Source organism: Uranotaenia lowii, chromosome 1 (genome assembly GCF_029784155.1).
Source record: "Uranotaenia lowii strain MFRU-FL chromosome 1, ASM2978415v1, whole genome shotgun sequence".
NCBI lineage: Eukaryota > Metazoa > Arthropoda > Insecta > Diptera > Culicidae > Uranotaenia > Uranotaenia lowii.
This window is the reverse complement of record NC_073691.1, coordinates 55972344-55993737: the sequence shown is the minus strand read 5'-3', so window position 1 is coordinate 55993737 and position 21394 is coordinate 55972344. Positions and strand designations below refer to the sequence as shown.

At 39.6% G+C, this 21394-nt stretch overlaps 1 protein-coding gene across 1 annotated transcript in view; it reads left to right on the top strand.

Moving 5' to 3' along the window:
- Nucleotides 1-17971, top strand: part of LOC129739522 (doublesex- and mab-3-related transcription factor A2) — a 74478-nt gene extending 56507 nt beyond the window's left edge. The window contains exons 5-7 of the mRNA XM_055731003.1: nt 2848-3325; nt 13561-13680; nt 16869-17971. Of these exons, the coding sequence (XP_055586978.1) occupies nt 2848-3325; nt 13561-13680; nt 16869-17157 (887 nt within the window). The 3' untranslated portion in view covers nt 17158-17971. The remainder of the gene's footprint in view (nt 1-2847; nt 3326-13560; nt 13681-16868) is intronic.
- Nucleotides 17972-21394: the final 3423 nt, after the last annotated feature.

The window sequence follows — 21394 nt, the reverse complement described above, 5'->3', positions numbered from 1 at the left end:
AGGACGCAGCCAGTAGAATTCGAATAAAAAACATTCGATTCAAAATGACAGTTTTCAAGGTGTGCTTTTCATTTCTGGAGCATTCTATAGTTGTTTTTTTTTTTAATATTTCTGTAAAGATGACAAGGAGATTCTTTTTTTGTTGAAAAATTAATACTATAGGAAGTATGAAACTAATCCTCATGAAGATTTATGGAAAATAGGAGTGCTTAAATCGCTCGGGTGATCGTTATGCCCTTATCTCCCCTAAGGCCGATGACATAGTGAGTGCGATGCGATGCGAATTGGCGGAAAATTTACGGACGCAGCCTACGCGAACTCGAGCGGCGGAACAAATTGACATCTGCTTCGCCGCGTTGAGTATGTCAGGTTTAAGCGATTCTCATACATTTTCATCAAATGTGGTTCACCGCATTGAATCGCATTCACCGCATCGCATCGCATCGTATTCACTATGTCATCGGCCTAACTCACATGATATAGCTGTTTTCCATGGTTTAATACGCGCCCTCCTTAAGGTGGCCATTATGCTTTTATCTTCCCTATGTGAATGTTATTTTGCGTGTTCAAAGTGAACCTGATGCATTCTCTCGACAATATTGCTTAAAACATTCAAAAGTGTTTGAATTCTATCCTTTTTCTGTTCTACAACCTAAAATTCGCAATTCGCAATCATTTTTGTTTCTTCTATGGAACCGAGCCTGCTTATGGTTTATTTATGTGCTAATTTACAAATTACCTGAAGGAAATTTTCCGCTGAACAACTTTGTCGAAGACCGTAACTTCGTATTTTAATAGACAAAAAAGTTATAAGGCGTTGAATGAGGGTATGTCTTTTGACATTGATAAATAATAAATTCGATTGGCATCACTGCTGGGTACCTGGCGAGATATTGCAAGACTACTTTTCATGCAGTTTTTCGCGAGGCTCCAGCAGTGATGTTAATTGAATTTATTGTTTATCAATGCGAAAAGACATACGCCTGTTAAACAGCTAATAACTTTCTTGCATAATAAGATACGAAGTTACGGTTTTGGACATCGTTGTTCAGCGGGAAATTTCCCTTAGGAAACTTATAAATTGGCACAAAAACCTTCAGCTGGCTTGGTTCCACGGAAGAAACGAAAATGATGTTGATTTTTCAGTACAAAATATTCAATTTTCCCATACAAACCTAAAATTTCAAATTTACTCATGTAAACGTTACTTAAAAATTCTGCAAAAAATCATGGATGAGTTTTGGACCAAAAAGAAGCTTTCAAGACCCCAGGGTTTTAAAAAATTCAAAAATGACTCCAAATCGACTCAGTCTACTACTACATTCATTTTATGCAAATTGACTTCATTCTTCCAAAGAAACTCATTCACCAAGTTGCGCTGATCATGCTTCATTCCTGCGTCTCGCTCCGAACCTTCCCAATCAATGACGGAATATTCCATTCTTAAATACCTGACAGTTACCTACATGTTACAGTTCAACTGTCTACCGGCCTGCTTTGATTGACATCTTCAACAGCTCCTTGAGAAAGCTCCCGGTAAAAAAAACGCGACATTTCTATCGTGTTTCCATTATTGTGATTGAATAAACTGTTGCGGTTTCCGTTTCTTTGACTGCTGATTCAACTGGATGCACTTTCAAATCTTGAGCAGCGAGCAGGCAAATAAGCGGGAAAGATCCGCTTATGTATCAATATTTGTTTTTTTCCTTGAGCGAGATGAGAGATGAAGTGTCACATGCGGATGACAGTTGCAAATTTCTAGTTTTCTGTGGCCAACTAGGGAATTGATATTTCTTTCACAACTTGAAAGGTGTGCTCTTGAAATTTGAATCAACTGAGTCAATTGCATGAAAAGAGTTGCAGTTTACTTATAAAAATATGTTTTTCAAGACGAATCAGCGTTTTAAATTGTTTTATTAATTTTTGAAAAGGGAAAAAAATACTTAGATTTTTTATTTTTACTGGAAAGATTTTTCTCAAACCAACGGCAGATTTCTTGCAGAAATTCATTTCAAATCCTCTTGAAAGTTAACGCGGCATTCAGACGGCGATTTTGTGCTTGCTTCTTGAACCGTGGGTTCTTAGCGACTTAGCGGAAGATTACATCTATTCAATTCCTCCAAAACGAGCTCCGTTTTGTCCGACGGATTTCGCTCGTTACGTTATCCTTTCAAAATAAAACCTCATTCCTTGGTGCTGTTTTGCATTTTTGTATTACACTCTCAATTCCCATTGGCGGACCATAGTTAGTTGCGGCTTTCTGACCGTCGTTGGCCGCTACTTGACCACTGCTAATCCGCCATCCGGGTGAAACGAACCGGAAATCACCAGGAACAACAACGACGACGTCCGAGCCTGACCATCGTTTAATAAATTTGCTCAAACGAATCCCACACATGAATGAACCAATGAAAATGAAGACCAACGGACACTTTTTGTGGCGACCGTCAGAAAAAAAAACCATTTTTGTTTTTCTTTACCGTCATACCAAAAATTATGCTTGAAATTTGTCCGGCTCTTTGAAGGTGCTGTTTAATTTTCTACTTGAAAAACTTTAGTGTTCAACTTGAAACGTAAATTACGGATTGATTTACCTATTCTTTAATTCCGTTGTTTTAATCCTGAAAAATAACGCTGTGTAATGTTACCAATGAAAAAAACTAGTTTTTTTTCCAAACCCTGGAATAGATAAACTTTGGAAACAAAAATGAAGCCTGATGATGACAGTTTTATTACTTTTTGGCGTTGATCTAAAAAAAAAACCCCTGAAAGTCTGCAATCATAAAACTTTGTTTCGCTTACTCATCATCCTTTTTTAACTCCCATTTTTTACCCTTCTCCCGGCAGGATCCAAACGGCAACGTCTCTCGACGGAAACGGACCACGACACCGGATCGGAATCGTCCCCGAGCAGCCCGCGCCTGAAAGGGGGGCTCTTTTCGTTGCCCATGAAGATGTCCCCGTCCCGAAATGGCCCGCCCAGCTCGCCGGAATCGGATCTGGATGTGGATTCGGCACCGGATGATTCGGTTGCGCCGGAGAATCTAAGCCTGAAGAAGGATACGTCTACTTCCAACAATGGCAATGGCAATGGAAATGGAGGTGGCGATAGTGTGCACAACAAATCGGTTTCACCCTCGGATCGGGCATCGCCTCCAGTAGGATTGGGGCTCAATGGGGTGCTAGCGAATGGGATCGCCGGAAGTGGATCGATGGCTAGTTTGGGCTTTTTGCCCTATCACGGGCAGGTTCCACAGTATCAGCACGGGCTTGGCGTTGGCGGGTCGCCAACCAGTACCCGGTCCCCGGTGGATGTTTTGCTTAGGTGAGTATCTTCAAATTTATTCAGAGATTGTCATGACGAATTTTTAAAGGTATTTGAATGATGTGGTTTCAAAAGTTCGCCTTATTAGGTACATCACAATCTTGATGATCACTCTTAATGATTACACGAGTCACTTTCTCTGAAAAAATCATTCGTGAGCTATAGTTTGACGAAACAGTGCAAACACCTGAGGAATTTTTCAGCTCACACACATTTAAGTTCTCCAAAAGCTATCGCGACCTAAAAATCGAGCGAAAACTGATTGATGTTTATCTTCTAGAATTTGGATTTTTTTGCGTCTCTCGGGCATTTTGATCTCTAACTACACTTTTTTAAGGTATCTCCAGAAATGTGGAAAATTCGAAAAATGTCTTAAGTTACAAATAAGACATTCCAGTTTCTTAGAATTCTCGGTTCAAATTTTCCAGAACATGAGTGTGTCTTAGGGTTGATTGACGACATCTAATGAGTCAAAGATTGTGGAAGTTTTTCATAAAATCCGATGAAATTCTCGTTTGATTTTCTGACTGAAAGGTGTCCAGCAAAAGAGCAATTTTTCATATCAGAAATATGATATTTGAGATTTATTAGCAAAAGTCAAGCAACCAAGCTGAATTCTTTGACTTCTTTGATTATCAGTTTCCATCAAACCAATCTATTCCTGTTAGTTCCTGTTAGTCAAGATCATTGACCATGGTAAATTGGTTAAGAAAACCCCAGAAATACGGACCTTGAAGCGCCTTAGAAGATTGTTCATGGATCGTTATTGCAAATCGGTGATTATAAGGAGTGTATTCGATAAAAATGCAAAACTTTGTTTTGTGAATAACGTTTGGATGCATGGATGGAAATTGATGAAATTTTTAGTGAACGAACACAAACACACAAAAAATTTCAATGAAATTTTATGTTTCCTCGAAGAGATTCCTTTTTACTTAACTCTAATTGTACAACTTTCGAGGATATGATGGCTAGCATCTTACAAATGCTAAAATCAGAAACCCACAGAAAGTGTACTATGTATGCCGTGATCGGGATTCGATCTCATGTTCGTTGGCTTAGAAGACTTGAAGGCTATCCTCTACGCCACGAACTGCGGCTGCTAAGCATCTTAGTAATGTAATGTATGCTAATTTGGGAACAATCTGTGAAGCGATTTTCGAGATAGCGTTTAGATACTTATTGACAAAAGATTTTTGGCAGGATCGAAAAAACTTCAAGCGTATCTCAGTGAGAGACCCAAAAATAGCTGGAAATCAACTCTTCGACCAAAGTTCATATGGTAAAACGTTTAAGGTGACTAAGTGAATCTAACAGTGAGCTAAAATTTGAATTAAAATGAAGATGATTAATTCCATGAAGTCAAGCAATGTAAGAGGTTTTATCAAGCGTAATCTGAAAATTTCAATGGGAAAGTGAAAAAAAGGTAAAAGGTTCCTGACTGGTTCATCTAGCTGACTAATAAACAGGCCTGAATTCCTAACTAGAAGGTAGAAAATTTACCCACCGGGGTAAACAAAATACGGTGTTCAATTCGTGCACAAAGTATTTAGACCGCTAGCGGGGTGATATTTTGAAAAAAAAAAAAAAATTAGTGAACAGCAAAACGAATTCTTTAGAAGGCTCCTGAAATGTTTCCAGCCAGAAACTTTTCGTTGACAAGTCTTGCCTATATTTTCCGAAGTTAAATAACGAGAAAAAATTGAAGAAAATGATGTCTAGTGCTTAAGGCGACTGATGATCTGTGAAAGCTGCAAATCAGTCAGTGTTTAATAACTATTGACACGATAAATGACTAAATATACAAAGAAGAATGCCTCCAAATGCAATCGTTTTCCCTGCATTGCAATTCAAAAGGTTCTATCAAGTTTATACTATGTTTTGGTTGGATTTGGAATCATGCCATTAAGCTAAAACTGTGGTGCAGTTTTTGTTTTTGTGCCGAAGGTGGACAATCGGCCGAATTTGCCACAATTTCAACCAAATAAAAAAATATCGAGTAAATCAGGAAATAGAAAACGCAATAAAAAGCTTTTAGGTATTTGAAAAAGGAAGATTCTTAGCTTACATTATAGATGGCTCGAGTGGTGCCCCAAAAAAAGAACAAAATATTTCTTTTTAAATAGGTCGTTTTCTCAAAAACCACTTGACCGAACGTCATAAAAATTTGCACATGTGAACATAATATTATTAGGCAGCTACGCTGAAAATGTCATTCATTTCCATTAATATATTTGAAAGTTATTCACGAAACAAAGTGTTGCATTTTTTTCGAATACACTCCATCGAATAGTCTAAAGTCAACTCGAATCTTACGTGAAGAAAAAGAGCCATTTTCCCTAAACCGGTAATACCGGTATTGAGGACTTTTACATGAACATTCAACAAAATGGAAGATCAAACGGCACTTAGGTGAAAAACGGGTACTAACTGAAACAATCGTTAAGTATATATGTAGTCTCTGTTGATTTGATCCTCTCAGAATTCTAGAATGTATTGTAACAACTGAAGTTACTGATTCAGCCAAAAAGTGGCATCCATCCGGTTCAGTACGAAACCCCGAATTTATTTTTGCAGTCCTTCCACGTTCCGGTGAGTCTCATGATGAGTTTATAAGCACCATCAAAGTTGAACCAGGAGTAGACAAACCAGCTTAATTTGAATTCATCATCGTCGGAAGTTTTCCGGAATGGCTCTTCAATCAACTGTGCTAAATGCCACATAATGAGCCTTTGTTGAAATTCGCATCGTTCCTAAAATTAAAAGAAATAAATCAAATTTTATTTGGATACTAAACTTATCCCTGCATTGTCTCAGGCCGATCGGAACTTGCGTGGTCAGATTCGTACGAACTATTTCAACTGAACCTTAGACCAACCACAAAATTCGATCGTTTTAGTGGGGGCTTTTTCTCAATATCAGGGAGCCGGAAGACCATTCCTTTAACTTTCCCAGACAAGCCCAACTAGATTCATTTTTTAGCTAAAAAAACTTACCGTTAGAAATATCTTGAAATTGTTATCCTGCATCCGGGTCGAAAATTTTCTGTTTCCAGTTTCTCAGTCGCGGAGGAGGATTGCTCTTCCTATTTTCTTCCAAGGCGAGCACTCGGAACCGGATCGCTTGACCTAAATATTCGATATAATCAGATACCGACTTTATTAAGATTAACCTTTCACCACATCGATACTTACAATACAATTGTTTCATTGGAGCTAGCAGCTCATATTTCCCTATTTCTTGTAGTAAACTTGACGATACCGTAAAAAAGCAGGAAAAACCGAAACCGAAACAACTGACGCGCTACAAAATTTACGAAGAAAACAAAAACAAAGATAAATTTTCAGTCAGTAAAATGCTGAATTTTTAACCATTTTGCAAATTTTCTGTAGAACATTCTAAATGGTTGAAATTCAACGATTGGCTATGGTTAAAAAACAAAAATTTTCGAAGTTCAAAGAGAAAAGCCGAAACCGGTTGAAAAAACTCGAAAATGGTTATAAAAAACGAGCGTGCAGCAGGATCCGAACAGAACGGTGAGTTTCAAAACCTCCCCTCAATTCGTAAATTGATCATGCCTCACCTTCAATAGACGATCTCTTACGATCTCTCTGATGAAAGCATACTTCACATCCAAATGCTTCATCCGCTGAGGGGTCCGCGTTGCCACGAAATTAGATTTCCAAAGATCATGTATGCGTGACCCGATAAAGATGATCGGAATCATCGGCATAATTTGCATCCATAATAAGTGCTTCCGGTTTCGCGTTTCTTCTATATACCGACGCCATTTCGATCATACGTCGAAGGTATAGCAGAATACGCTACAGGCCTCACCAGTCAGTGGCTATCCGCCTTGCTCAGTGCGCTAACCGCAGCACAGATATCTGGCCTCGAAGATGTCGCCAGGTATTGTAGACAACCAGGGGCGGTCCTAGAGTTGGCTCTTGGGGGGGGTGATTTTCTAAATTTTCAAAAATCAGTCATAACGAAGGTTCGTAAATATCTGTTTATTTAACGTTTATTTTGTGAAACAAAGTGGGAGGGGGGAGGGGGGGGGGTGGGTTTTCAGTTGCAAATAAGACTTGTATTTTGTAGGTTTGTATAGTTATAGGTTTGTAATTTAAAAAATTTGACATTAGAGAAAAATAGTGAAAACTTTTAACAATTTTTCTCAATACACTTGTTTTGATATCCTTTTATAAAACAATCTGCGAATATTAGATGTTCACTGCGAAAAAGTGTTGATAAAAAGATAATTTTCGTAACTTTTACAGTTGGTAGTTCAAAAATTATAACTTTAAAAATTCTTTAAAGAATTTCCCGATATAAATGTCATTTCACAAGTGAAAATTAAACAAACATTTTCGTAGAAGAAAATGTAAAAAAAATTTTCAAGTTTTCCATAATATTTTTACTAGGCATCTCAATATCAGCGTACGAGCGTACCCCACGAAAATTTTAATGATTCTCATTTTGCAACAATTCCAAAACAATCATTTGAGAAAAGTTTTCGTTATTAAGTGCTCTGAATCAAAAACTGAATGTTTAATTATTTTTCTGAAGTATTTTGCAAAATCGTGGTTCGAAAGTATCGAATTATTATTAATTCTTGCTCCAATTCTTCAATTTTTAAATAAAAATTGAATTCTAAAGATCATCAAAATCACATTCTTTGATATGAAGCTTTTGGAACTTCATTTTTATTTGTTTTTCTTGAATTTCAAGCTAGATTTTTATTTTATTGTAACTAAATCCAAAGAAATAGTGAAAATATGTATTTTTTCTTCATGCTCTCCATATTTCTAAACTTGTTGTATAATGTTTGAATAAAATAAAAGAATATTGAATATAGAGTTAATTTCTGAAATTTTAAACTATTTCAATATTTTAGTGAAAAGCCAAATCAATTGCAATCGAAATAACTATACTTTCAGATTCAGAGTGGATTTTTAACCTAAATTATTAAGCTGGATTTCTACTCAAAATTTCAAATATTATTGTGTGGATGAGCTAAAACAGTATCGGCGATTTAATTAGTCCGAATCTTTGCAATCCAGCCGTGTTGGTCAAAAATTAGAAAAATGTCTTCCGAATGCTCAACTTGAGCGATTGCCTTGAGTCCTCCCAAGTCAGTCATAGCAAGTTTTTGTAGTCTATACTTTGAAAACTGATTTTGGAAATAAATTTCTGAACTAGAATTTTAATCAGATTTCATCCATCACCTCTTCTTTCAGAAGTAGTATTTCCAGTGTATTTAGAATCCTTATGCAAGAATAATCAAAACAGGTGAAAAACATTATTTTTTCGTGCTTTCTATAGAATTTGAAGCATAACTGATATCAAGTTTCAACCATTAATCTAAGTTTTGTATTTTTAATGTAATTTTTTATTACCATAAAATCCCCATTATTGAAATTTATTTTTATAATTTTAATCATAATTTGGTCTCAGAACAACTTAATCGTTACCATTTCTTACTTAATTTACTTAATTTTGAAAGTTTCAACAACTTGTCTAACTTGTAAGATAAAAAAGTTATGGACGAAACAAGTTTGCAAACTGTAGCTAAAGTTATAACGAAGTTAGTCTGAAAAAACATTTTCACTAAATAGCCAAAAAGCGAAAAAAAAAACTAATGAGCATTAAAGATAAGTTATCAGATTAGCGAAACGTTGTTTGATGACAGAGATACGCACGAAATTAAATTGCATGTTTCGCATGATCCCCATACACCGTACTGAGGGGTGAGCCCAAACTTTTGATCGATAACTGAAGTAGCTCTGCACTATGCAAATTTTTAGCACCAAATTTAAAAAAAATGTGTTTTGAAATTTATGAAAAAAGATTCAAATGCAACTCAAATTTGAAAATTCGGTACACCCAACCCTGAACTGATCGGATTTAAATATAAAGTGCGATTTTTTGGAAATTTTCCAACTTTAGGCCAAGTTTAAGTCACATTCAGTCAAAGGGGGTGATCCCAAACTTATGGCCGACAGCGTATATGGTCTGCAAATTCGAATTCAACGCTGTAAGTACATCAACAAAAGTTATTTGGTGAAATTCGGTCCAGGGAATTGCAAGTTACAGCTGCTTAAAGTTTGGCAAGTTACAGCTGCTTAAAGTTTTTTTCAATTTTCAGCTATTAAGTGATTAATAAATTCTTTTATTGAACAACCCCCCCACGGAGTGGAAAATTTTGAGAATTCAAAAGTACACCTACTAGGAAAAGTTTTTAGTTTTTATATAAAGTCCAGCGTTTGCGAGTACTTCGTAACGGTTTTTTGTCGCTTGGGGGGGGTGATCACCCCGATCACCCCCCCCATAGGACCGCGCATGTAGACAACCGATCAATTCTTTGAACGGCTGCTCGGTAATAACTTGACGATTCGAAGTTCCTCTTCCCCATTATCAGCGGCTACGTTAGGCACGTAGCGTCGAGTAACTTCTCCTGTTCGCTGACCTCTTCTCTGGGTCGGTTCAGGATTGACGGCCATCAACGTCATCGTCGCCACCGCTACTCTGTAACGAGAGCGTTAGTTTACTGTTGAGTGTAGTGAGAATCATAGTTAAAATTGAGAAACACACCACTAGTCGACACCAGGTAGAGCTGAAGGACGCGTTATGGTAATAGTAACGCTAACGCATCGAAGCGTAAGCGTAAGGAAAATTATTGGACGGACCGTAAATGTCTATGACCGGAGTAAGGGATCAATAGCCTAGCTCAAAAACAGGCTCACTTGGAACCATAAATTCGAGACTTCGACATCACCAAGAATCAACCAGTAGGCAATCCAGCGAGTTATCTGGGACACACAGCTAACAAGGTAACCGCCATTTTAAACCCCGTACCCGGCGTCCGACTAATCCATTTCCGAATCCCATCATGCGCCTAAGGACCCCTAAGTTTTAGCTGAATAATACCATCAGCTTCATCTGTCGATCCACCGAAGGTTTACCTTTGAGGTCGCCATTCAGAGAATCGCCCACCCAAACTGCGCATGTCGTAAACTACAAGCCGATACCCAGCGTGTTCGTCCTTCGTTGTCACAACCCACCAAGAGATCCTTGGATCCCTTTTACCAACCGTCGGGAAGACGCGAGAAGGTAATCGAGCCAACAACACCCCACAGCACCCGACACCATTGTCATCTCGGCAACACGAGTTAGAACAGTTTTTTTTTACTTGGGGAAAATCCTCATATCGGGGGAAGTGAACCAACAAAAAGCCATTCGCCCAGAGTCACGTTAGTGCGTTACGATTTCGGGAAAATAAAGTGGGAGTTCTCTGACCAATTCAAAGTGTTTCCTTGAATCCGCGATTCCTTTTTACGATTGCCGACCCTGAGGCTACAGGGGGGTTCTTGCTCCACTGAGCAGTAGATTAGCCGATGGTTACAACTCTCGTAATAGCTCTCGTCTCGCACCATGTGCTGACGAATCGATGACGAATCGTGGCTTTCGTTGATTCTGGTGACTGATAACCTCAACGTGCAAACGTTCAGCATGTTTCGCTAGTAGCGTTCGGGTAACCCTAGAAAAACATAATCTTTAGGCTAACACGGCTTTTTTCTCGATGATTCCAAGAATCAGCTCCAAAGTCCGAGATTCATCTTATCGGTTTTCAGCTTCATGGAGTGTTGCTCCAACGCTTTGAGCGATCCAAAAAGCCGGATGGCAACGTTCTGCAGTATGCCTTCAATCCGTCTCTGATGCACTGCGTTGCACTTCCTCCAAATCCACAGAAAAATCGTACTGCAAGCTTGAATCAGTTTACGCGTGCTAATTGCTACGTAGCACCACATTACGAGAGTAACCCTCTCGGCAAACAGCTTCTTCCAATCTCCAATGCGGGCTAATCCTCCATCTGGAGCATTCGTATCTGACCAATCCTGGTTCCAGATCCCGAGAGTCCTCCTTCTGGCCGTCGGAAATTAAACCACGCTGCTAACGGCAGCGCAGCTCGTGGCGGCATCGAGAGTAACCCTCTCGGAACCCGACTTCCCGGCCTCGAACTCCAGAGGCAACTTTTGGATGACCTGGAGCATCCCGTCGCCTCTGCGCTTGGATCAGCTTATTACTGCTGACCACAGTTCACAACCAAAGCACGAGAATAACCCTCTCGGCTTTCAGCACCCTCCCCGTCGTCGGACGTGAGCTCGCGCTTGCTAACCACAGCGTGGCTCGTGACGGCATCGAGACCCTCTCGGTCCACGAATCTCCCTCTGAAGAAACTTCCTGGCTGGCCTGAGACATCTCGCTGGCTGGTCTCTGCGCTGACAGTCATCTATCAGCTGGATGCCCCTCGACCTGGCTGATCTTTCTGCGCTGGTAGCTGATGAACTTGTTAACCGCAAGTATTGAGAGCACCCACTTACTCGTTTTCCAATTTTTTAGACGTAGGTATCTGGGCCCATAACCTGTTGAAAACAAAGTAACAACCCAGCAAACATTTTTGTAGGTATATTTCTCAACAAACTTTGCTATACGCTTCATATACATTATAAAATCATCTTATATAACTCGAAAAAACAGCATTTACGTACTAAAGTGGAGGCAATATACATACATATTTTTAACTTCTGGCTTATGCGATAAGTGTTGTAAAAATTGGACGATATACAACACCTTTTACCGAACATCCTGACAGTATGCGAGAGAGCGCAAGTTTTGCTCTCAATGCATGCAAACCGTTGCCAGCGACAATATTTGCTGCTTCTCTCATTGGATAGTTTAACCAAATGGACCCTCTGATTTTTAGAAATCTGGTTGCACTGCTAATCGCAGAGAGAACAACAAGGTTGTTTTCTCACTTGAATCCCGCACGCGGGAGACAAATTCGCAAACATGGCGCAATTTTGTCATATACGAGTCGGTAGACTTTAACTAACCATTTTTACGATCATTTACTTGGTTTGGTAGGAATTACGATTCGCATTAACATTGTTAACGAGTTGAGCTGACATTTTTAATGCGAAGTTATGTTTGCTGGGAATGCAGTCATTGCTGATGACAGCTGATGATGATGTACACGGTACAAATGTTTACAACATCACACTGTGAAGCCAAACAAGTCAAACTAGGTTCGTGGTAACGCAGCAGTGATGCCAGATATTCTGAGTGGTTAGCTCAGAATATCACACATAATTGGGTACATTAATAAGTAAGGATATTACTTCAGTGTAGCAATGTTAACGGCTATCGCTTTTGTTTGTGACATAACAAAGAAAGTGAATAAACGATAATTCTATTCCACCACTGAAATCTGCGTTGAATCGTTCATTTCAACAAGAACAAATATAGACTAACAATAAATTGAACAAATTACATTTTGAATCAAGCTCAGGCATTTCCATTCGTGCAGCTTGTTGGGCTCGAACCAATTCATGCCTTTTTTTCAAAGGAGTATGCCTATGCGTTTCGTTGGCTATGGGCTGTGGTATCTTGATATAAATCGTCTTTGCGCTCCCACCATACAGACCATACAGACAATATATGAGAGCCCAACTCAACCGACGATGTTTAGCAATCGATAGCACAATTGACCTTTGTAGAGTGTAGCAAGCTATCAAGTCAGTTGTGTGGCAGTCTGGATTTGGATCTTAATAAGGTCTAGACCCGGGACTCCACATGGGCTATGACATGGTCAGTTTGGTACTTCTATTTTGCTGACAATGAATAGCTAGAAAATGGTGTATCATAAACGTGATACACCAATCGTTCAGTTCCTCTAAAGGTTGTTTTGTTTATCAGTGAGATTTGTTAATGGATTATTTTTTCTATAGAACGATTCATAACGAATCCCTCCAAATCTGCCAAACAACGTTTTTCGTTAAGTCTGACCCGTTTTCTCACCTGAAGTATTTTCTACAAATTTGCATCGCTCTGCTACTTTCACCTTCACCAAACATGATAGAAACTTGAATATTTTTCCACCAATTTGAAGAAAGAGGAAGTGCAAACCAGCGTTTTAAATTGCGCGGATTTTATTTTTATGTGAAATTTTTGATTTTGAGAAAAGAATCATTTTACAATTTATTTATTAATAAAATTGTTTTCACTTCAGCTTTACGATTTACTTACATTATGCAAACTTCTAAAAATAGCTTCGTTCTGAAATATTGTACAGCCTTTCAGACCTTTTCCATCCAAAATTTCTAATTTTAAATTGTTTAAACGAAAATTTAACGAAATCAATAATTATAACATTTTTTCCTAACCATAACTTTCAGAGTTTTCCCAAACCGGCGCAGAACCGAGGTGGAACAACTGCTGCAACGGTACCGAGGTGACGTTGTCCAGGCCATGGAGGCCATGCTTTGCGGCGATGATGGCCTACACTCGAGTATGAAGTAAGTCCTATTTTCTTATCTGGCAATACCTACCTACCTACCTAAGGGTCCAGCGCCGATTGACCGGCGCATAGGGCTGAGATAAAAGATCTCCACTGCTGGCGATCCGGAGCCAGCGTCTTCACTTGCTGCCAGCCAAGGTTCTCGTCAACTGTGCGGATTTCAGCGGCTAGACTTCGCCGCCACGAGCTTTTGGGCCTGCCTCTTCTTCGATGCCCATCTGGATTCCAGTCAAGCGCCTCTCTGCAAATCTCGTTTTCATCTCTTCGCAGCGTGTGCCCAATCCATCTCCACTTACGTTCCCGAATCTCGATTTCTAGCGCCTTTTGATGACACCGGCGATGAAGTTCAACGTTTGAGATCCAGTTGCCAGGCCACCAAGCGCGGATGATGTTCCGCAGGCACCGATTCACAAAAACTTGCAGTTTTCGCGTCGTCACCGCATATGTGCACCAAGTCTCACACCCGTACAGCAATACGGATTTGACGTTTGAGTTGAAGATTCGGATCTTAGTTCGTAGAGAGATCTGGCGTGACCGCCAGATGTTTCGGAGACTCGCAAACGCAAATCGGGCTTTTCTGATCCGGGTTTCGATGTCCTTCTTGGTACCACCATCAGGCGTAATCTGGCTACCAAGATACTGGAAGCACTCCACTGTCTCAACCTGTTGTCCAGCTACCACGAAATTGGAACGATTTTCTGTATTGATTTCCATCGACTTGGTCTTTCCGACATTGATTTTGAGACCTGCTGCCTTGGAGCTTTCGGTGAGGTCGTCGAGTTTGCTCTGCATGTCTTGTTGTGTTTGGGCGAGCAAAACAATATCGTCTGCCAGGTCAAGGTCGTTCAGTTGCTCCATGGTTGAAGGATTCCACGGCAATCCTCGGTTTGGTCTACAGTCAATCGATCCAGTCAAGATCTCATCCATTACGATGAGAAAAAGCAGCGGTGACAAAATACATCCTTGTCTCACTCCAGCAGTTACCGGGATTGGTTCGGACAAGACACCGTCGTGTAAGACCTTGCACGAAAATGCCTCGTACTGTGCTTCGATGAGATGGACTAGTTTCTCTGGGACCCCTCGTCGTCTAAGAGCAGCCCAGATGTTTTCGTGGTTCAGTCGGTCAAATGTTTTTTCGAAATCAACGAACACCAGCAGAAGAGAGTCCTGGAATTCGTTGATTTGTTCCAGTATTATTCGTAGCGTTGTGATGTGGTCCACACATGATCGTCCGGATCGGAATCCAGCTTGTTGCCGTCGGAGTGTAGCGTCGATTTTCTCCTGGATCCTGTTCAGGATCACTTTGCAGAGTACTTTAAGGGTTGTACAGATCAAAGTTATGCCACGCCAGTTACCGCACTCTGTTAGGTCTCCTTTCTTTGGGACCTTTACGAGGATACCCTGCATCCAGTCGGCCGGGAATGTTGCAGTATCCCAAATGTCAGCGAAAAGACGGTGCAACATTTGTGCTGACAAGGCAGGGTCGGCTTTGAGCATTTCAGCAGGAATGCAATCGATTCCAGGCGCTTTGTTGGATTTCATGTCCTTGATTGCCGCTTCTATTTCAGCCAGCGTGGGCGCTTCCGAGTTGACGCCATTAATGCGACTTACTGTGGGCGCCTCGAGCTGCGGGTTCTGTTGGCCATTGCTATTTGTAACTCGGAAAAGTTGATCAAAATGCTCAGTCCAACGCTTGAGCTGATCTGTTCGATCTGTCAGCAGCTGACCTGCTCGGTTTTTCAGCGGCATTCTTGCATTAGTCCTTGCACCACTAAGGCGGCGAGAAATATCATATAATAATCGGATATCTCCAATGGCGGCGGCTCTTTCTCCCTCTTCGGCTAGGGAGTTTGTCCAGGCTCTCTTGTCTCGTCTACAAGCTCGTTTAACTGCCTTTTCCAGCTCCGCATATCGTAAGCGGGCGGCTGCTTTGGCTGACCCGGTACATGCCTGCTCAATTCCGACTTTCGCCTTTCTCCGATCATCGATCATCCTCCAGGTTTCATCCGACATCCATTCACTTCGTCTTCCACAAACTTTACCGAGAGTACCATGGCTCGTCGTGATAAAGGCATTCTTGATTCCACACCACTGTTCTTCGACTGTTCCGTCTGTCGGCAGTTCCGAGGCTCGGGATTCTAGCTGTTCAACGTATGCCCTTTTCACCTCTGGATTCTCCAACCGGCGGACGTCGTATCGACACCCGACTTTCTCCTCGCGCCGTTGGACACGCGCAACCCTCAGTCGTATCTCGCCAAGGACGAGGTGATGGTCGGATGCAATGTCTGCGCTTCGTTTGTTGCGGACATCAAGAAGGCTCCTTCTCCATTTTCGACTGATGCAGATGTGGTCAATTTGATTTTCTGTTCGGCCATCTCGGGATACCCAAGTGACCTTATGTGCTGGTCGATGGGGGAATACCGATCCACCGATCACCATGTAGTTGTTGCCACAAAATTCACAAACAGCTCTTCGTTTTCGCTGATCTGTCCTAGACCATGGCGCCCCATGATGCGCTCAAAGTCCTGATTATCGGAGCCAATCTTTGCGTTGAAGTCGCCTAAGTGGATTTGAATGTCACCCTTCGGAATTCTCTCAACCACGCTGTTCAATTGACTGTAAAACTGCTCTTTCTCCTGCAAATCGGCAACGTCAGTTGGCGCATAACACTGGACCATTGTAAGGTTTCTAACCCGTGTTCTGAATCTGGCTACGATTATTCTTTCGTTTATCGGTTCCCATCTTATGAGGGCCGCATGGGCCTGCGGGCTTAACAGGAAACCAACTCCTCGTTCCCGAGTAGCATGTTCTCCTCGTATGCCAGAGTAAAGCAGTACTTGCCCGGACTGTGTCTTGTGTTCTCCAGTGTTAGGCCAACGGACTTCGCTCAGTCCCAATATCTCTAGCTTGAGGGGGCTAGCTTCTCTAGCAAGTTGAGCCAGCTTTCCTGGCTGGGCAAGGGTCAAAACATTCCAAGTTCCAATTGTAGTCCGTGTTTTCATGCTAAAAGTCGTTGCCAAAGTTCCAATTCGGTTATTTCTTCTCTCAGTTTCTGTAACAATATAAGGTATCAGGAGCAGTAGGTTGTTAGCCTAAAGTCCCTTATCTGGCAATACACTTTCACTTTTTTTTTTTTCTATTATCTATTTGATCACTAATTTGTTCCTTTCTCTGTCTTCCCATCAGTCTCCCGAATCCGACCTCCCCGTTCGCCATGAAATCTGCCTTTTCCCCGCTGCTCCCGCCGGGAGCCTTCGGAGCGCCAGCCGTAAGCCGCAGCTACTCTTCGTTCCTGCAAGCACACCAGGCCCACGCAGCCAAGCGGTTTCTCTCGGCCCCGTACGCCGGAACTGGATACCTGCCGACGGTTTTGCAGGATCAACAGGAACAACAGGGTGAACATGCCAACGGTGGATCTTCGTCCACTTCCTCTGGAGCTAGCGGGGGAGGTCCCTGTGGCGAGGGACAGGAATAATATACATTCATTAATCTGTAAGATTTTTTGAGGTCCCCGGATGAATCGAGGCTTATCGTGTAATCAATTGTGTAACATAGACGTACTTTTTTGAGTCGATTTTTTGTGTAAGTTTCGTTTCCTGATTTTTTAAAATAATTTTTCCTTTTTTCATTGTACAGAATTTAGTGTAGTTAAAACAGGAAAACAATCAAAATAGGACAAGCATGTTTCCAGTTAGAACCTTTGAATACGTAATTGATTATGATCTAGTTGAATCGGATGAAATATTTTTGTAAATAGTGGAAAACTTTATCATTAGGATATTAGTAGAACAGATTCAAATGGTTCCAGAATAATGTTGATCATCCGTTCATGTGTATGTATGATTGAAACAAAGTAAAGGGGTTTCATTATGTATAATTGATCTAAGTTGTAAATCAGCAATAACGATGTGATCCACATCTTCAGAATAGCTACAACAATCTGAGAAGAGAAAAAAATGGAAATATATGAACCACAAAAAATAGGAATCAAATTTATAACGAACAGACAAAAACAAAAAAAACAAGTTAAACCTCCTAGCTTCCTTATCCAATCGTAATCGGAAATCGCTAACCCGCTAACACTAATACGTAAATATCAAACAAAACAAAACTATAACAAATTATGCTTAAACTTGTAGCCTTAAGACCCACACTCTGAGCAGAGGAATCTCTCGAACTCAACTGCTCCATTTCGCGATCAAACAAACAGACATTTCCTTCCCCCCTCGAAATCTTGTAGTGTATATCAACCGACTACCCCCAGTGAAATAAAGAAGGTGCCATAATCATGCCGAAATAAAAAAAAAGTAAATATCTAGAGACGATTATTCTTATTTCTTCCCCTTGACGGGGGTTGCGTTTCACAGACCTTGCCAAACCAAGAAGTGCCGAAAAAATCCTTGAAATTTGATACAGGAATCCTTTTGCCGGTGTTCTTAAGCCGCTCGCTCAACTGAAGAACATAATGTTTGTAGCATAAAATAGAAGATTTCATTTTTAAATTTTAAGGTCCTTTCACCTGCATCTTAGAACCTTCTAAGAAGATTTAAATAAAAAAGGAGAATCTGTAGGTACTGAAAAGAAATTTGGGAATTGTTATTTAACACATAAACTAAATTTTGAATCTGATTTTAAATCCTGAGTAAGGATAAAGTTCATCAAAAATTCCAAAAACGTTTGTGGGGTTAAAACCAAAACAGAATGATCTTTCAAATCAAAGTAACAAATCTATTAATCTTCACTTCTCACAAGAGTGAACCCGATCAGGAGGGAAAAACTAAATTATATCAAGATGAGATATTTTGATACTAATTTTTTCCTATCTAAATGAGTTATTATTCAGTACTCGTAGGATGTTAAAATATCTCAAATTATATCAAAAAATCTATACGATCATAGCTAAATTATATCAATTTTAGATATGCTCCTTTCAAGATTATATCTCGTTCAGATAGCATAGTTTGATATTGGGCAGAACAAAACCTATCAAAATTATAACTTATCAAGATATGAGTGCTTCGAGAAAAATTACTAGTGGAATGTCGATAAATCATATTAATTGCTAAAACGATGTTCCATTTTTGGTTTCCCATAAATTGGATCCAATCATAGGATCTGTTGAGCGAAACTCGTTAATGTACGGTTTGGGCTGTTGACTTCGATTTCCGTGTTTCAGAAAAAAGTTGCACATATATCAAAATAAGATATAATCATTTTATTTTGGGACAACCCGAAAAAAATCTTTATCATTGAAAATTATCTCAACCCCATTCAAGTCTGTCAATCAGAATAAGATATAATTAAGATTGGAGAAACTTAAAATCTAAATTTTTCAGTACCGTAAACTGGGGGAACTTTGATCAGCGGGGTAACTTTGATCAAGAAGAAATTTTTGCAGATAAACATCATTAACTAAGTATAAAGTTAAAATATCTGAAAACTGTTTACTACGTTTGAAAGCCTGTAAATTCAGTTACAAATAAGCTAAATTTGGTTTTTATTAGGAGATTTTTTATATTATTTAAAATATAATTTTGAAATCTTAAAATATCTGGTTTTTCGAAGGCTTACAAACAAACATCTCTCCTGATCAAATTTAAGCATTTAGGAGCAAATGGGTTGTTTAATGTGAAAGTTCAACTATTTTTCTTGGTTTAGGTTATGTTTAAGTGTTATTTTTATGGTCATTTGATGATAATTTTTGGATATTGAAAAAAATCGGTCATTTTACATGAAAAAGCCTGTATAGGAAAAATGGCTAAAAACCCTATCAAATGGTAAAGTTTGAAGAAAAAAAGAACGTGGGAACAGTACGAAGACTTAGGGAATTGCATGAAGGTAAAATTTGATTTGTTTTTGAGGCCAAAAAATATTGAAAAATGTTTATAATTTTTGCCCCTAAATGTATGCAGCAACATTGTCCATCTTTCGAGTATATTTGTTTTTGAAAGAAATCGTTGAAAAATTCAATTGAGTCCAAACAAAAAATTACTGTTATCGATGTTTTGAGCCTTCTGTGCATAATGGCATCAAAACAATAAATTTGAAGATGTTGAGATATGTAAGAATCATAGTGATCAAAGTTACCCCGAAACTCGAAATCTGTATTTATAACAAACATTTAATTATGACCACAAATGTCGTTTGAATTTACTGCAATCCATAATCATGTTTAAAACTCCCCACCTCAGTAAGGGTTTTAAAGCTTTTAAGTATTACGAAAAAGCAACCCTTCCCAAAATATTCTAAAATGAATGAAAAAAGTGATCAAAGTTCCCCCAGTTTACGGTACTTAATTATAACTGAATCAGATGTAAATATCTTGGTGAGATACGTTTGAGTTATTATTTTGATATGCTCTCCTGATCGGGAAAGCATCTTCAGTCAAAAAAAAAAAACAAGTTAAATTGAAATTCCCTTGGAACTCATCACCACCAAAACGACTTAGAGACTTCCAATGAACAGTAGCCAAATTAATTAAGTTCAAGCACCCTGTTGAGTGATACAAATTTGATTAAATTCTCATTCAACCCCCGTCCTGTCTCCCAGTGCGATGATGATTGTCGAAATTCCTGATACAAAAGAAGAAGAGGAGATAAAACCGCCAGAACCAGCTGCCGCATGATAAGTTTTCATGTAGATACAGGACCTACCTTCGTACTTAGGCTTCGAGAGACAGGAGCCGAAACGATATGATGGCAGATTCCCGAAAAGCCCGTGGACGAAGAAGACAATGGAAATTGTTTCCAAAATAGAGATGGGAGGATTCTAACCCCTTTTCCAAACCAACTAGGGAGGTAGGAACCCACTTGAACTTCCGATTCTTGCATTTTCCATCCACAGTCGAAGCTTTTATGACACACCGGGACTTCTGGTGTGTGTCTCCTAAAATGAATGGTTTCTCTTCCTCCAGTCGCCTTTGGGCGGAAGTGGGAATAAATACACACCGCCGCCAGTTATTATTATATGGCAAATTAGGGGTGACCGCTGATTTGTCGCCTGGTTATTGGAGGTAGAGGAAAGGGGCAAAGCAAGAAATAATAGGTAGGCATTTCTTTGGAAATTATTACATGTATTGAGGACGAATTAATTATAAATTTAAAAATATGCTTTTATGAAATGATATCGATTTATCATTTCAATTACGTATCACACAATAACGCTGAGATTCTCAGCATGAGAAAAAGGCCCACTTTATGATCAGATAATCAATTGATTATCTTCGTGTACTTTTTAAAAAACGTCGTATTTATAAAACAAAACTAAAAGCTTCATGGATTCATGAAGTTATTTGTTTTCATTAAGCATACAGTATGACCCATAAAAATGCAAAAATGTTTTGTGGGTGGTTATTGACGGCTTGTGATGATTTTTTTGTGCGTGTTTTAGCTCTAACCTCACTCTGTCAATTGACGTAAAAAGTGAAGCTGTACTGTAAACGGTATATCGGCAAGATGTCCACAAAGAAGATAGTGACTAGTTTGCTTTTGACCCAAAAACCTTCCAAGCAAATTGCGGCGGCTGTAGGATGCCATCTAGCGAATGTTTATCGCATGAAACGTTCCCTCCTTGATGGACAATGGAAGCCGGGATTAAAGGCCGCGCACTGTCAAAGAGGTAAAATCGATCAAGACGAAAGTGAAGCGACATCTATCTATCCAATAAATCTTTCGGTATTACTTGAAGACTTAAATGTATCACCAAAGGCAAGA